The following is a 17,463-nucleotide window of genomic DNA, read 5'->3' as shown; positions in this document are numbered from 1 at the left end:
AGGATCACACCCTAATTTTGCTAGGTTCGTGAGGAACATGATATACTGTTAAGGTTTTAAAAATACCTCTTAAAAACATTATATAGTTAACGCCACTGAATGTTTCCAGCTTTCATCATTACAAGTAGTGCTGTAATAAGCGTTCTCGTTCACAAATCTTTTTAGGCATTTCTAGATTCAACATGTTTAAGGCTCTTGAGATGTGTTTCCAAACTGCCCTCCAAAAAAGTTGAAAGAATTTTTAGTCTCACCGGGAGGTAAGACTGCTTCGTTGTTCCCCGAGTGAGACGAGGTGTGATTTGATTTTGAACTTTGACAATGCAGCAAGGAAAAAAAAAAAATGTAAAGAGAGACATCTAGTTTTAGTTGGCTTTTGATTCTGGTAATGGTGGACATTTTTCCTAGATATCTGTTGGTCATTAGGATTTCTTTCCTGCATTGCCTCGCGACGGTCACCCGTGACATTAATCTCTTTCCCTTGTTGAGTTTGTGCTTGAAACATCTTGCCAAATCGTCTGCTGAAGAGGTGCCATTAATTGACATTTCTCCTGGAGAGGAAGGGTGCCAACTTCCTCAGGCCCCTGCCAACGCTGAGCTCTATCAAAATTCTTCATCTTTGCGGAGTTGACAGTCGGACCTTCAGTTTGCGTTCCTGTACTTGAGTGAGGCTGAACCTGCTTTCATCTGTAGAAGACGTTCACGGGTCATTCTCTGGGAGCTCGTGTCCTTTGCGCATCCGTCGTACTTTCTAACTAGACTGTCATAGGTGAGGATACTTTTGGTTTTCGTTTCTGTTTCTGTATTTCCCAAAGAGACGTAGGGGAGGGAGGGAACATCGAGAAGGGAAGCGTGACAGAGGGGTGAGCGCACGTCCGTGTTGAGCGCTTTTGGTTGCAAGTGACAGCTGGCTCAGGTTATCTGAGTTCGTGGAGGGCTTGATTCATCAACAAGAAGGGGTTGGAGGTGAGAAGGCCTCCGGAAGGGGGGCTGCTGCACAGGTGTCCTGGGCTTAGCTGTTCCAGGGAGGAAGGTGGGGAGGAAGGCGTGAATCGTTCATTCAGCAAAGAGCGCCCGCAGGCACAGTTCCAGACTCCAGATGCAAGGATGAGCCGGGCCTGGTCTTCCCCTCCCTGTCCTTCCCAACTGTCCCCTCCCTGGCCCTCCCCAGCCCTCCAACTGTCCCCGACTTCGGCACAGCTCACGTGCACCGGTGACAGGTGAGCTGAATGGCATGGCTCTGGGCACGGACTCACCAAGCGATGTTGTCGTCCACTGTTCAAGAGGTGATCAGCGGGAGAACTTGCCCTGGCCCTGGATGGAAACTCACCTGCAGGCGTCCACCGCTTTCCTGGGCACCCTTGGGGAGTAGAGAAACCGTGCAGTCATTTCACGTTGCCAGACGTGGTCCCCGCTCAGGAATTGGGATGCCGTGTGTCGTAGAAGAGTCAAAGCTTCGAGTGACCACTAACGGCACTGAATGCCGCCCCCCAACCCCCGCCACCGCTCCCAGAGCTGGAGCAGGGGGAAGGAGGCCAGCGTGAGGGCGGGGGAGCAGACCTCCTACTCTTGATGGTCGCTGTCCTAAACCTGCCTCCCTCCTGGGCCTGGCCGGGGCTTAGCTCTTCTCTCATCCTGGTGGGGGACACTCGCAGGGATCTGTGGCGACCCCTCTGCCCCTCCTCCTCCCCCCCAGCTCAAGGCCTCTGGTGAGCACTTCCGCATGCGCATGCTGTGGCCAATCTTCCCCCCTCCCACCCCTCCACCTTTGCAGCCCCTGGGAATCCAGTGATCCCCCCCCCCCCCCACAGCTTCCTACTTCTGAGCCCTGTTCACCTGCTCAGGACCTCAGGAGGACCCCAGGTGGGCTTGTGGCCTGTGTAGCTCAGGTCTGGCTCAGGGGAGAGGCTTTGCAACTTCTGCCCTGTCAAAGTTGGCATGTGCCAGCCAGCCCCGGTGCCCCCTCCCCTCTGGCTCTCTCTTCTGGCAGATCTGACACCAGAGCTCCGAACCCCCGCCACTAGGGGCCCATTTCAGGCGCTCTCCGTGTCTCCGAAGAGCCTTATCACTAGGCTTAAGGTGTCGAGGGATCTCCCGCCGCCCACCCGACACTCACACGTGATGCACACACAGCGCTGAAGAGGAGAAGGGCTCAGTACAATTCTGCAAGGAAACCATCTCTACAAATTACCTGTTTAAGTATCTGGGTTCTTTTATGCCCTTGCGGTGGGCGAGGATGAAAGAAGGAACAGGTTTTGGAATGAGGCCAGGCATGAAGACACCTGAAGCCGGGAGGCCGGCCACCTGCACGAGTTCCCATCTTGTGGTGCTGCTTCTCATTGGATGCTAACGTCCTCCTTTCTGGCTGGGCCCGGTTTACTACACGTAGCCCAGGCTCGGCCTGGTGCCCACCCAGGTAAGTGTGAGGTCCTCCTTATAGCAACCCAATGCCTAGCGTGAGAGGAAGGGCTAGCCTGGAAAGGCAAGGGGGAGGTGGTCAGCCTGCTAGGAATGGTTGAGCAGGTTGTGCACTGCAAAACTCCAGGAGGCGTCATTCACCCCACAGTCCAGGAGGACCCATGAGCCTGAAGGCTACCTGAGGTGACCAGGAGCGTGTGAGCTAAGCCAGAGGGACTAAGGATGCAGAGGAGGGACAGATGTGACAGGTAGTAGGAGAAAGAGCTTCCAGGGTCAGTGGCTTGATTGAAGGAGGGGTGGGGCATGGAGGAGGCTTCTGGGTGGGAGACAATGTGACTCACCTAGATGGAAGTCAGGAGAACGCATGGGGAGGGTGGGGAGAAAGTGTGCAGGGAGGGGCCTAAGGCCAAGGCCTCTCTGGGACCCCTCTGAAAGAGGTTGGGAGGTGACTGGTCTGAAGCGCAGGAGCAAGTCTGGGCTGGAAAAAGTGCTCTGGGCATCACCAGTGTGTATTTGGAACTGGAAACAGGCCCAGATTAGGTCACCCGAGAGCATTAGAACTGGATTCTCAACTTCGGTGGGAGCAGGCTGGGGCGTGGGGGCCATTTTTAGTCTTTTCCTAAGAGGGCAGAATTCAATAGCACTGCTCAACACAGTTGTGGGGTGGGGGCGGGGGGCGGGGGCAGGCCAGAAGGTGGGCAGGGCAGTGTCTGGGGAAAGGCAGAGCCGCTGAGCTAGGATGTGGCGTGGCCCGGCACGGTGGAGGAACCACTTCTGACTTTTTGACGAATGGGCCTGTGAGCATGTGTCCTAACAGTGTCTGGGGCTGGGGGAGACCAGCTGACCGCAGCCGGCTTTCCTGGGCCACCTGCCTTTACGGCGAGAGAGCTTTTTACACGAATCAGATTGAAGGTTGGGTGGGTAGTATAATGTAAAGTCGGACACCAGTTGTGCTCGTTCTATTTTGGTCTTTGCAAAGGTATTCGGAGTATCTGAACCAAAGACCAGATTGGCTGTCGTTCTGTTCCATGAACGCTGTGGTAGTCTGTCTCTGCTGAAAGCAGGCCGGCAGGAGTGTTTGTAGATTCCCTGGCTGAGTCAGTTCCATGCCACTTGGAAGCCCGGCCCACGAGCACCTCCGTCTGCCTGCACTGCCTTTGACCAGACTCTGCAAATCCTGATGTCGCGCTAGGCTAGAACTTGGACAAGATCTCGTTCTAGAGCAGAGACGGCCAACCCACAGGCATCCAGTAACTTGCCCGACTCAAAGCTAATAAGCAGCCGAGATAGAATGAGGACTCCCAGTTCCTGGTTTTTCTTTTTCTTTTTGTGCAAAGACCTATGTGTTGAGCTGGGAAATTAGCACAGTATTTATTGGCTTGTGTGGTCCAGGAAGAAGCCTGGAGCTCATTGTGGGCAGGATTAAAGACATAAGCAAAGCGAACCTTGCCCCCAACTCAAATGTTGCCTTTAAGAGTATTGAAAAGGATAGTTTGGGAGAGGGCATAGTTTTCTCCATGATATTAACCTAAAAGCCCAGTAGATCACATTTATAATTATATCCAAACCGCTTATCACAAGGGTAAACCTTTTGGAATTTTGCTGCCATTGTATAAGGTGTGGGTGTGTGCGGTTCGGGATAATTAACAGTAAGAGGCAGTAACAGGGAAGCATAGTAGTAGTACTGAGATCTGGGATTTTAACCCAAAGACACATGCTAAAGCTGCGCAGAAGACAGTCTCGGGCAGGGCGGTGGGATTCTTCCAACCCTGTCGGTGACAGGTACGTAATAAAACGCTTTCTGTCTATAATCTCTCACGGGAGGTTTAAAGCATGAGAGCCATCCTTCTTCTAAGTTAAGACGTTCCATTTTAAAGAGAGTAATGCTTTTCACATAAAGACTGGTAAGAACAAGGATGCCTTAGATGTGGGCGGCAGGGGGTTTCAGGCTCTGGCCCTCTTCGTTTCCTGATGCCCATCTGTGGTGGGTATCCCCATTCGAGAAGGGGTGGAGAGAAGCCGAGTACTTCAGAGAAGTACTTTCACTATTACTGCAATTATGGGAAGTAAAAATTCATTTTAATATAGAATACAATTTGAAGCAATAGGTCATATTTAAATAAGGGATTTTAAAGAAAGATGCCAGTGGTTACAGATTTTAGCTGCCGGGACGAAGGGCAAAATTTTAATGCCTCGTGTACAACAGAAAAGGGAAATGTAGTTAGAATTAGGAAATCATGTAATTTGGGAGGTATAAACAGACTGATGGTTCCAATAAGAAAATCAAGAAACTAAAAGCAGTCTCAGTCACATGCCAACCTTAAGCTTTACTTAAAGTAAAATTAGAGTATGAAAACTATTTGACAATACATGAGCATAAATTCTGCCCTCCCGAAAATAACCAAAAAAGAAAAGCATATGTAAATGCCCTTAACAAAAAGTTATGTCTGTGAAATACACATATAGCCATTGTTCAAGGGCAATGTGTATTTTATATTGACCTCTGCGGTCAGTTTTAATCAAAGGCTACACGGATATTTTGATGTGATCGGTTTCAATTAAACCCACAATTTTGATGTGAAATCGAAAAGCTGGTAAACTGGAAGCGACAGCACATGTGCAGTGACTCCCAGGAGACCTCATTTTGTTAAAAAAAATCCGGGATCACTGCGAACGTTGAGATCTGAAAGGAAAAAGGAGGTAATTTTATCCTTCCCTTGCAGGATCCTGTACCGGGGTTCTAAATCCTAGATCATACCCAGAGTATTGGCCCCAGAAGGAGCCTTAGCAGTGATGGCCCAAGCCTCTACTGTGCAGGCGACGAGTGTGAGGCCAGAAAGGAGTGAGTGATGAGAAGGCCGTGCCATTTAAGCTGTCCTTCAACGAATGAGCACAGCCTCGTGAGTCTGGAACAGAACTCATGGGCAGCTCTGGCAAGGTTTCCGAAGTTCTCCGACTAGCTCCTTGGTCATTTCAGCTTTCGATATCTGCCCTCTCCATACATCGCTAAGCAAACCAAACACATCACAAGTTGCCGTGGATTCGCCTCTACAAGCGTGAATGTGGCACCGCTAGGGGAACGTGCCTGCTTTGTGGCAGCTGGTCCTGGCTGCGGTTGCCGGGCGACGTGTAGACGTGTACCTGGTGCCTCCTTTGTTCGACCAGGGTGGTCTGCACTTCACCTTCATAGCACATCCATCCAGAGTGTGAGTCCCCTATGCTTGTGGCCCCATGCTTCAGGGAACAGAGTCCACCTGGCTGTGATGTGTCCCAGCTCCAAATGCACCATTTCTTGTCCCCGATTCATGGCTGGAGAACGTCTGCCTCTCAACTTTATGGTGCCAGTCAATCTCCATATGCCACTGAATTTCCATGAAGCCAGACCGTGAATGATATCATCTTAAGCTGGTCTGTCTCCAGCTTTCCTTGACCTAAGGAAACCACTTCCACTTCTGGACACAGGAAGGGATCCTACCTCTTGTGAGGTTTTGTTTTGTTTTAATTTTAGAAAGAAAGTGCGAGGAAGGGAGAGAGGCAGAGAGAGAGAGAGAGAGAGAGAGACTCCCAAGCAGGCTCCACACTCAGCACAGAGCCCGATGCAAGGCTCAAGCCCATGACCCTGGGATCATGACCTGAGCCGAAATCAAGAGTCAGATGCCCAACCAACTGAGCCGCCCAGGCGCCCCTCTTCTGCATTTCTGTTTACATGCACGGACTGTGGAAGCTCATGGTAAGGCTCGTTAGTAAAGTGCACTTAAGCTTTGTAACCTAACTCAAAAAGGTGCAGTATAAGAAATGTGCTGAATCTATGTGTAGCCAACTGCCATCTACACAAGCACATAGATCTTACACAGACTTGGAGACCTGGCCGATTATAAATGAAGCAGGGAAAAAATCTTTCAGAACCAGTAGGACTCGGCAAAGAATGACTTAAAAAAAAAAAGAATGCTCAGGGGGCGCCAGGGTGGCTCAGTCAGTTAAGCAGCCGGCTTCCGCTCAGGTCCTGATCTCACAGTTCGTGGGTTCGAGTCCCACGTCAGACTTTGTGCTGACAGCTCAGAGCCTGGAGCCTGCTTCAGATTCTGGGTCTCCTTCTCTCTCTGCCCCTCCCCTGGCTCACACTCTGTGTCTCTCTGTCTCTCAATAATAAATAAGCATTAAAAAAAAAAAGAATGATGACTTAGGAGTTAGTTCCACCTTTGGTGCTCTGCTTAGCAGAGGCTAACAGTTCGAACTTTCCCTTTTGAGAAGAAAGTCAGCTCAGAACAAGCTCTCACCATCTCTTCTCCATGATTTTTCCCTTTTGAGATCCACACACACACACACACCCCTCTTTTCTGACCTCTGAGCGGAGTTTGGGGTTATTTTGATTACGTAATAAAATTCCGCTCATTTTGAACACTGGCGTAGTTCGCTTCAGAGGTGTAGCCTTCGAAAGGGCAGGGCCTTTTCGTACATTCATCTGCAGATTGCTTCTACATCCTGTTTCACGTGTGGTTACATCAGCTGATGAGTCATGTGATGTTTTGCTATTTCCAATGACAGAAATAGAGACTCAGCCACACAGAGGGAGCCTCTCGAATGTTTACCAAACATGTGCCTCAAAAACATGCTTTTCTCTGGTTCAGATGCTTTTTATGAAAGAGGCGTGTGAGGCTGTGCGTGAGGACAGCTGTCTACGGAAGGCAGGTGGGATCGACGGGTTTCATGGACTTGGCTGCAACGCACAGGTCTCAACACTACAAACTGCCCTGTCTCATAAAGCCCTGCCCATCGCGATGTTGGTTACAAAAAAGTGGCCCCTTTTCTGGTCTGTCCGTCACTTTGAAAGCTTCATCATAAGTTCAGGGGTCAGCTGACCTGCAGAATAAGAGGCCAGAAGCTGTGGCTGGTTGAAACACAGCTGAAGTAGCAATTTTAAACATTTTATATTAGAGAGAGCGTGCGAGTGGGGGAGAGGGGCAGAGGGAGAGAGAGAGAGAATCTCAAGCAGGTTCCATGCTCAGCGTGGAGCCCGACGCGGGGCTTGATGCCACGATCCTGGGATCGTGACCTGAGCCGAAATCAAGTCAGACAACCTAACAGAGCCACCCAGGCGCCCCTGAAGTGGAAAGATTTTTTAAATAACGGGAAAATATTTCTCAAGCTAATGTCACTTAAGTACAACAGCATAAATACTTCCTATTTTGCAACACTGGTTCTTGGTCTCTCCCACTTCAGTCTGAATTAAGGAAAACAACTCTAGTCAGAGAACCACTGAGTCTTTAAATTGTTTTGTTTCTAGAAACTAAGAGCACATACCGAAGCTTCACTTGGCCAATCTGATACATCCTGAACCAGCGCGGAAGCTACTCTTTCTGACGGAATCAGCCACCCGGGGACATTTCCAAAGCCAAACCACCCGCCAGGGCTAACACACAAACAAGACGAGCCCAACACAGGCAGCGAGGGGCCGGGCCCGGCTCGCACCCAGTGATGTCAAGCAATAGCCTCTCGTGCCCAAATTAAGAATCCCAAACAGGTGAGGGGTTCTGGCCACTGAGCAGACCTGTCAGCACGTCCTGAGCCTCACGGCCGACAGGTCCAACCCTATCATGACCTCCCCGGAGCCAGCCTCACCTGGTCCTTGGTGCTCAGTTCCTGGGCATCTGATGTCCAGTGCCACCAAGCTCCAAGCGGAACAGAGCACACGACACCTGCATGTTTGGAATGACCCGGCATATGACCCTCAAAAAAGCAGGGAGGCCACAAAAGGAGCCGCTCTGACCTGGGTTTGCACAGAGAAAACCCTCAGTATAAAAAGACTGCACTGAGCTGCCCTAACTCACTTCTCAGCATTCACGTTAAAAAAGGCTTTAGATTGTATGTTTTCTATAAGTCACCCAACACGGAGAAAGTCACGGCAGGTCTTTTCATGGTCCTCGACATGGGACATGGGCACCACACCCTTCTATAGATGTCAGCTGAGCAACTTGCAATAAAAAAGAAACCTGCGTTGGGGAACTCTTTTTTGGACGGCAGAGTCAAATGTGTGCCCCTCCTTACTCTAAAAAGCAGGAAGGAGAAGTGTCTTCTCCTTTCTGGTTTGACCACCTTTCCTGTCTCTGTGGGTCAGCACAGAGCCAGGAAGCTGCAAGCATCAGGGTTTGCCTTACAAGTTTAAGTGCGTGTGTTAGGCCGCGAGTTAAGCAGCCCGAGTGAAGGAACCGTGTGAGGGATGGTGTGCTTCCAGACTGCAGTTTTTGGACACATCTTGCACAATCTCTGTCGTCGTGGTCTGGGTTTGGGGCGTCATCCCGTGTTCTCTGAGATGGAAATGGCCCATTTATGGCCGTGAATGTTCATCACCGACGGAATCTCTAAAGTTCTAAATGACACGCTCTAGGTGCTTAACGAAGGGTCTCTAGCTGATCTTTCCCCGACTTAGAAGAGGTGGCTTTTTCAATTTGATTTTTAAGCTCCAGGCCCACAAGCATGAAATAGTCACACGTGTTAAAAAATACTGCTGTTTAATTTTCTAGTCACGAACTTTTAAAAAGCTGATACAATTAGACGTTTCCCCCGTCTTCTCAGATCTGCCCCTGAAACCACCCAAAGGCTGTGCATCTTAATTTCCAGCGCTCATATATATGGAGGAAAAGTCGCTCGGGGGAAGCACATGAAGATTTGTCCCCGTGGGGGGCACACCCAAGGGTCACTTGTCCAGAAACGTGAATGCAACCCTGCGATGGTCATGGCTGACTTGCCCTTACATTCTTTTTTTTTTTTTTTTTTTTTTAATGAGGAACAATATGATTACACAGCACTGAAAACAATAAACACAAAAGGCTCGCCTTTTTCCTTTTTTGCCCTTGCGGCAAAGTATTCCATTCCCACTATTGTCTATGCCAGCTGATCCCAGTTACACCCGTCACCCACCCAGAATTAAAAATAGTTCTCGTCATCTACTGATCCTCACATTTATATACAAGTGACTCTGTAAAACTGTAAGAAGATACAATACAATACGTTTCAACTGCAGGTACGTGGAGCACACAGGCAATCACCGTATTGTATTAGAGACGTTTTATTGAAAATGCGAAAATAGGAAATGTATTATAGCCTAAAATAAATTACATAACATATACAGTATATATTTATATCTTTAAAATATTTTTGTGTTTAGGTTCTTTCAGTCTAGAATTTTGACTAAATCAAGAATTTAGTGAACTGTGTCCATAATTTTTTAAAGAAAAAACCCGCTTTCCAAAACTTAGAAAAATATACTGCACTGAATGGATTTCAAATGTGTCATTTCAGGGAGTATCACATAGTGACTTTGCTATCGTTTATAAAATGTTTTATCGTGTGGCGTGAAATTACCTGCACCGCATGGTTATGACTAAAAGGAGCGGAACCAGGTAATGAATCTACTTCAAAAGTTACGATACAGCAACCTGGCATTAGAATGCTAGATTATGACTTAAAGCTTCAGTTCACTGTAAAAACTAAGACCGCGAAGTTAGAATGCTCCATTTCACTTGCTCTAGCGCCATCTTCAGGAAAGGTGAGTGAAAAACAAGCCTTCGGGGAAAGTCATGCCGGAGGACGCCGAAATTTGGAGATGCGCGTTTGTGACAACTTAAAAAAAGTTAGCTCATGTATGTACACGGCGGGGTCTGAAACGCGGGAGCTCGCTCAAACCTAGGACACTGCCGGTGAAAGGCGATCGTTCAGTCCGCGCGACTCCCCTGGCATCTCGAACCTTCCTACAGGGAGGAGGTCAGGCCCGTCCGTCTGTCCGTCCGTGCAGCGCGTTCACAGGTGCATTCCTCAGTGTGAACGGCCACTCCAGGCCGCAGCCTGTCGCGGACGCCCCGCGCGCACGAGTGTGGCAGACGGCTCCGGGCTGCAGGGCGGAGGCCTCCGGGGCCACGTCTCTGTGTACAGCCGGGCTCCTGCTCCTGGGAAGCCGATCCAAGAAAGCCGAGTTGTAACCTGCTGATTCGTTAAGAGAGATGCAAAGGGACGGGGTCAAGTCTGCCCTGCTGGGCAGTGGTGGCGAGGGCGCTGATGGCACAGCCGCAGTCCTTTGGTTCCAAGTGGAGATTGTCCGAGGGAGGAGGAGACGGCCCGTTCTACGAGGCAGCCGCGTCTTCTGGATGTTCGGGAAGCGGGGGCGCGAACTCGGTTGTTCCGTTGGTTTTTTTACAAAGCGGTGGCGGAGACCGTCGTCGAGGTCCCCACCCCCCCCGCAGGGCGGGCATACCCAGTGTGCCCGGGAGTTTGCACGAAACCTTCCAATCAAGGCCTCTTACGTTAAACCAAAACCAAAACCAAAGCCAAGAACAGAACAAAACACGACGGGAGAGGAGACGATGCTGCGGAGCCATCTCGAGCGCCCCTGCTGCGCCTGCGTCCCGGCCTTAGTCGTTCTCCTCTCGCATTTCCACGACGTCCGTCCCCTCCTCTGCTGGCGGGATGTCCGTCATCGCCGAGTCCTCCCCCTCGGCCGCAGTCTCGTTCTCCATTTTCTTTTTCTAGACCCAAGAAGACGCGTCAGTGTGGGGCTGGGACAGGGCCCCGTCGCAGCAGAACAGGGAGGGGCCGCCAGGGTCTCCGGGGCGGGGGGGTGGGGGCCCTCGAGGCAGACCTGGGTCTCGTTTATGGTTGGGGTGACCTCACCGAGGCTGCATCTCCGGGTACTGGGGCGGGTGGGAGGGAAGGGGGGGCCGCTAGGAGCTTCGGGGAACCCCGTCTGCCCCCTCCCGGCCGCGAGCGGGAGCGCACCGTCAGCTGAATGCAGCCCCTCCCCACGCCTCTTCCTTCCACCACCTGCCAACTGCTCTCCCTTCCGATGAGCTTGGGCTCACCTGCTCTCGGAGTATTCTCCCCCTCCAGGCCAGCCCCGGGTCTGTGTCTCCTGCCCTGCTCGTCGCCTGTCCCAGTTCCTGGTGACTGTACTGCCCGCCTTGCAGTAAATGGCCTCTCTCCATGCCCTGACCTCTTCTCCTTGGGGATCAGGTTCTCCAGAGCCACCCTCTGCCATTCTCGGCTCCCTGGAGACCCTGTCTTTATTAACACCCTCAGCACCACTGGCCCGCCAGCTTCAAGGGCCTGGTCCTCCACCTCCTGCCACTGTCTGGCCCTTCCTTCCAGGACCCTGCCCCCACAACCCATGGGCCTTCTGGTCCCTTCTCTCCTCTTTCATCAGCTGAGATGAAACGCGCAACAATTATAGTCACTTCGGTGCCTCTCTGTTGTAACCTCACTTGCAGGCAAAACCCCCAACCTCGGTTGGGTCCAAATCTCTGCCAATGTCCGCCTTCATCACCCAGCTGCCGTGGCTGGGGGATCATACTGGTGAGCCTGGGACATCCATTCTTGGCCCCTTTCCCTCCTCTACCCAACCTTTCCCTGGCTAATCTCACTCTCCTGCTCCCTAAGTGGTCATAATCTTAGGACTGTGCCTTCAAACAGGTAACCCTGCAGGATAAACGAACTACCTGGTAACAGAGTACGTTGTGTGTGTGTGTGTATGTGTGTGTGTGTGGTGGGCAGCTGGGAAGACTTTCCTGTGGCATGTTATCTCAGGTTGAAGAGGGGAAGGGATTTGCAGAGGCAGAGAGTGGGGAGATCACCCAACATTTTCTAGACTTTCACAGTGATCAAGTCGTAGTTTGTAAGGACTCAGAGGACGGATCGGTCGCAAAGGGAATCACCTTTTCGGCATTTTCCTGTGTGGTCAAAGCATGATTTGGTTTCTACAAGTTTTAGTTCTCTAGAGGCAACACTAGGATGCAGGATTGTGTCCTCAATGTCCCTCCTGAGCAGGACGGCTGCCTTTTGAAACAAAGCAGGTGTAAGGAATCCTCTACGTGATAGCATCATAAGGTATCCCCTTGTTGTTGAACCTGACCCAGGGCTGACATACTCTGGCCATGAGGCTCACCCACACGGGAGGGGCCCTGGAGTTCTGGTGAGCAGTGTGGACCCAGTGGAGGTAGGGGATGAACGTGGGGTGCCACCACCTTGCCGCCTCCTGCTGTGGGGGAGCCGCTCGGGTCTCCCTACACCTGGGGAGGCTTCGCGGCCAGCTCACCTGTTTCCGATAGACGTAGCACGCTGCTATGGCGACCATGGTGGATTCTCCCACAAACCCCGCCAGGAGGGAGCCCACGCCCAGGGTGGCTCCGTGTACCCTGGGGATGAGAACACAAAGGCCATCTGTCCGTTGAAGCCGTGCTGAGGCACAAATAGAGTGGAAACCCAGTGGAAAGCAGACGAGACAGGAACCAACTGCACTTGAGATCCGCCGATAAGGGCTGCACCTAGTAAGTGGCCCGCCTGTGGGAGGGCACCTGGAGCTCTGAGGCGAGCTACACCCCCCCCCCCCCCAAGGTCTTGGCTCCACATCTGCTGGCTGGGCCGCGGGCCACGTCCCCCTTGCTCGTGAGCCCACAGCCCTTCCTGTCCTCGTCTCCATACAGAGACGGGGACTCTGAGGGTGGGGGGTGACGACTCCCTTCCTCCCTCTTGTTATTCCCCTTCTCCTGCCTGCCACCCGCAGCAGGTGCTCAGTGAATAGTGTGAATGGGCCTGACCCCGGAAGTATTCTTCTAGAAAGGAGCTGAGCAGCCTCCCACCTACTGGCTCGGCAGAGAAAGAAGGTATCGCTCTGCATTTCTAGCTCTAGATGTGCTCGGGGGATGCCACGTGAAAATGCAGATGTACTTAGGTGGCAGAAGGACCCGCAGGACCCCCCTGACAGCATACCCCAGGTAGGGCAGGACCACGAGGCTGGTGATGAGGACGATGATCCGCAGCACAGAGCTGGGGGCCAGGACAAAGGTCTTCTTCAGAGTCATCAGCCACCCGGTGAGATGGGCCCTCACAGTGACTGTGGGGACAGCAAAGGACTCGTCAGCAACACCCCACTTCTCCCGGTCCTCAGACTTCCCCCCCCCCCACCCCCACCCCGCGCCTCGCCAGCCTACCCGAGGTCGCGGGGCAGCTGGTGAGGACCCAGGCCTTGCTGCTGCTGCCCTGGGCTGGCCTCCGTATCTCCCTGCCGGGGTTCCTGACCCTACTTCTGGGCCTGGGATAGCCCCGTCTGGCCTCTTCGCAGCCCTGAGCATCCAGACAGCCGGGTGCGGGCACCTGCCTTTCTCCACTCTGACTGCCGGCTGTCTTTGGCCGGGCCCGGCCTGCCCCTGGGACCCCCTGCCCACCCTGTCCCTGCCCCAACCCCCTGCCCTGCCTCCAGCCCCGATCTGATCTCTCTTCTCTAAAAAACAGAGAAAAGCGGCCACTTGCGGGGGTCAGTTTTGACTGTGGGTATGAGGGGAGCCCTGTCTTCCCAGGACACCCGTGTGGGGGATGTGGCGACCAGAGGTCAGGGAGGGAAGGATGAAGCTCTCCTGATCTCCTTCCCAGCCCTCCCGGCCCCTGGAACCCCGGTCATCTCCTCTTCTCCTTCCCTAACTGTGCCCCCCTTGTTTCGAAACGTCACTGTTTCTCAAAGACCTCGGTGCATTCCCCGAATCGCCTCCCCATCCACGCTGGTGAAGTGGGGCGCGGGGCAGGGCGCCCGGCCTGAGCACAAAGGAGGGACGTGTGAAGCAGGGACTGAATTTGGCCTTGGAGGCCACAGACACTCCTCGTCGGGAAGAGGTGCCCCGGATGTTTGGATCGATCTGAAAGCGCAAGCGGCTGAAGGAAGCTGCGGCCTAGTCGTCTGTCGCAGGGCGGGCAGCCCCGGGCTGGGGCCGAGACCTTCGTGCAGGGGGACGTGCTCACTCCTGGGGTGAAAACTCCCGTCCAGGATACATTCAAAGGGGGACTCTGCGGCCCTCCTCCTCGAACGGGGTGCCCTGCCTGCCTGCCCCGGGGGGGGGGGGGTGTTGTGTTTACACAGCACAGATGCACACTTGGGTTTGGCTGAGTGAGGGGGTGGGGCACACATGGAATGCTAATGGGCTTGGCCCACCCCCCCGCAGGTTGCAAAGACAGCGGGGGCCTGACAGCTGGCTGGAAGGCCTTAGAGTGATAGACACAGAAGTGAGTTGAGAGATTAAAAGCCACTCCACCCCCGTCCCAGCTGGACCCCCGTCCCAGCTGGAATTCTCTGGGGCCCCCAGTCCCTCCTCCAGCTGGGCCTGGGGAAGGAGCCATATGGGCCCCAATCTCCAGCAGGGGGCAGCCTCCTCGAGGTGGGGTCGCCTGGCACAGCTTGGCTCCCCCAGGGTCCCCCCGCCCCCGACAAAGACCAGACACACCACCCCACGGCCACGATCTTCCACGCCTCCGTTTTTGCCACAGCTGGGAAGGTGACACCGAGAGACCCAGCCTCCAGGAATGCTTGGCATCTGAGAGCAGGGGTGGCTTGTGACCCGGTTCAGGGATGGCGCCATCAGTCCTGACCTCCTCTAGTTCGTGGCTCATTTCTTAACTCGGGCTTTGTCAATTCTGGCTGCCCTGATGAATGATTCGGCAGATTATTTGGGCACAAAGTTTTTTTTTTTTTTTTTAAAGATTACATTTTTAAGTAATCTTCACACCGAATGTGGGGCTCTAACTCACAGCCCTGAGGTCAAGAGCAGCACGCTCTACCCACTGAGCCAGCCAGACACGCCTGAACCATACATTTTTGACTAATGACATGCACTTGGTATAGAATTTAAAAGGTGCAGAAGGGAATACAGCACAAAGTCTTCCTCCCGGTCCTGACTGCTGCCTTCCGGAGGCAACCACTGTTACCAGTTTGGTGGGTGACTTCTAGGAACAGTAAGTGGGCAGGCACACGACACGCAGACACGCAGACGTGGCGACACCTTCGTCACGGGAGAAGCGGCACACCCACCGACCATTCCACAGCCTGCTTCGCTCCTCTCGTAAAGAACCACCTTGCTCCCGTATAGTAAGCCTCCTCCTATATCCATTTGGGAATTTTCAAACTGGCTTAGTGTTTAGCTGTGGACACTTGACTTTCTGGCCATACGCCATCTGGCCTCAACCCTGCCCCCAGATTTTTTTTTAACTTTTTTTTAATATTTATTTTTGAGAGCGAGAGCGAGACACAGCGTGCGTGGGGGAGGGGCAGAGAGAGGGAGACAACAGAATCCGAAGCTGGCTCCGGGGTCCGAGCTGTCAGCACAGAGCCCGACGCGGGGCTCGAACCCACAAGCCATGAGATCATGACCTGAGCTGAAGTCAGATGCTCAACCGACTGAGCCACCTGGGGGCCCCTAACTCTGCCCCCGGAGTCTTAACTCCAGCACTACTCTTTCTTTGCACATCGGCAGGTTTTAGTCATCGTCCACCTTCCTATTTTTTTTTTTTTGTGCGTGTTACTTTTTAAATAACATATTATAAAACTGACTTCTGGGCAGACAGTTCTAAGAATTCTAACACATGCAAAGATCTGTGTAGCCACCGCCACCATCAGGGCACGGAACAGTTCTATGGCCCCGAAGACTCCTCACGTTGTCCCTCTGGGTGTGCTGTTTACCGTGTGTGCGACCTCTGACCTTGGAGAACAAATTAGGGCTGGGCTGTCTGATTTGTTTCTTAAACTTTCAGCCTACTGGATAAAATGTGTTTGCACGTTTCCAATCCACTGCGAAATGTTATGTTCTGTTTCGGTTTTTTTAAGTGTCAGCTTTTTTTTTTTAATATTTATTTTTGAGAGACAGAGAGAGACAGCAAGAGCAGGTGAGGTGCCGAGAGAGAGGGAGACAGAGAATCCCGAGCAGGCTCTGTGCTGTCACCACAGAGCCTGAACTCACAAACCACGAGATCAGGACCGGAGTGGAAATCAAGAGTCGGACACTTAGCCCGCTGAGCCACCCAGGTGCCCAAAATGGTTTGTTCTTGTTTGGGACGTCCTTGCAGACATTTCCTGAGAAGGAAGACTGAATCGGGCATGAGGGTAAACCGGAATGTTCTTTTCATTCTGTGTCTTTACCTGGCACCGGGAAGAAGGAGAAGATACGCAAGGGGACAACGCAGAGCTCTGCAAAGGCGAAGTCCACTCCGATGATGTCTATCAAAATCTTCTCGGAAACGTTGGGGGTCCAGAACATCACGAAACAGAGCTGGGGGCAGAGAGCACAGTCAGCGAGGTCATTAAGAGAAGGCACATGTGAGTGACGTGGCATCGGGGCAGGTGTCCCATGACCCCGAGGAGCTAGGAAAGAGGGCGAATGATGCGCCCATCCTCAAATCGCTGCCGTCCTGCTTTGTTCTCACCTTCAGACACGGGCCCCCGCCCATTTGCCACAAGTGCCCCAGAGGGACCCCAGCAGTGGGCAGATGTGGCATGCATCTGAGTGGGTAGCCCAGCTAGTGAGGGAGACCCGTGTGCTCTCGTGAGTGGCTTAACTACTGTGCTAAGCAGCTCAGTCAGTTCGGGGTGACCATGCTCAGTACTGTGATTTTTATAGGTTTTTAAAAAAATCTTTTTTTTAATGTTTTAATTTATTTTTGAAACAGAGACAGAGCATGAGCAGGGGAGGGGCAGAGGGAGGGGAGACCCAGAATCCGAAGCAGGCTCCAGGCTCCGAGCTGTCAGCACAGAGCCTGACGCGGGGCTCGAACTCACAGACCGCGAGATCATGACCTGAGCCGAAGTCGGACGCTCCACCGACGGAGCCACCCAGGCGCCCCTGTGATTTTTTATAGCTTTAACCAAAGAGTTAGAAGTGACCTGAAAGCATCTGGAATATTCTGCATGCACAGAGCCACACTGAATCAGCACACCTAATGAAAAAGGAAACAGTGACGCTTAAATTAATGATAGGTTCTGGAGCTCTCCGAGGTCGAGTTGAGAGAATAAGAGATAATACCCACAAAATGTGCACCTTTGGAGAGCAGGTGGGCAAGCAGTAAACTGATTTAACAGACCCAAGAAAATGGCATCTTTTTTTTTTTTTTTAATATTACAGAGACAGCGAGAGTCGGGGAGAGGGGCTAGAGGCAGAAAGAGAGAGAACCCTAAGCAGACTCCATGCTCAGCAGGGAGCCTGACACAGGGCTTGATTCCACGACCCTGGGATCATGACCTGAGCC

The 17,463-nt window shown here is 52.5% G+C and overlaps 1 protein-coding gene and 1 long non-coding RNA gene across 3 annotated transcripts in view; one reads left to right on the top strand and one right to left on the bottom strand.

Moving 5' to 3' along the window:
- Window positions 1-801: 801 nt before the first annotated feature.
- On the top strand, window positions 802-7,836 carry LOC125146763 (uncharacterized). Its single transcript, XR_007144874.1, has 3 exons — window positions 802-2,413; window positions 5,139-5,257; window positions 7,700-7,836. It is a non-coding gene; the product is annotated as an uncharacterized LOC125146763 (long non-coding RNA).
- A 1,071-nt stretch (window positions 7,837-8,907) lies between these two features.
- The window catches only part of ANKH (ANKH inorganic pyrophosphate transport regulator), a 139,163-nt gene continuing 130,607 nt past the window's right edge, over window positions 8,908-17,463 (bottom strand). For both annotated transcript variants that reach the window (XM_047823495.1, XM_047823484.1), the window contains 4 exons: window positions 16,361-16,490; window positions 13,171-13,294; window positions 12,497-12,596; window positions 8,908-10,934 (listed from right to left, as the gene is read on the bottom strand). In XM_047823495.1, coding sequence (XP_047679451.1) covers window positions 10,821-10,934; window positions 12,497-12,596; window positions 13,171-13,294; window positions 16,361-16,490 — 468 coding nt within the window. In that variant the 3' untranslated portion in view covers window positions 8,908-10,820. The remainder of the gene's footprint in view (window positions 10,935-12,496; window positions 12,597-13,170; window positions 13,295-16,360; window positions 16,491-17,463) is intronic.

This window comes from Prionailurus viverrinus, chromosome A1 (genome assembly GCF_022837055.1).
Source record: "Prionailurus viverrinus isolate Anna chromosome A1, UM_Priviv_1.0, whole genome shotgun sequence".
NCBI lineage: Eukaryota > Metazoa > Chordata > Mammalia > Carnivora > Felidae > Prionailurus > Prionailurus viverrinus.
This window is presented reverse-complemented; position numbering and strand designations above follow the sequence as displayed.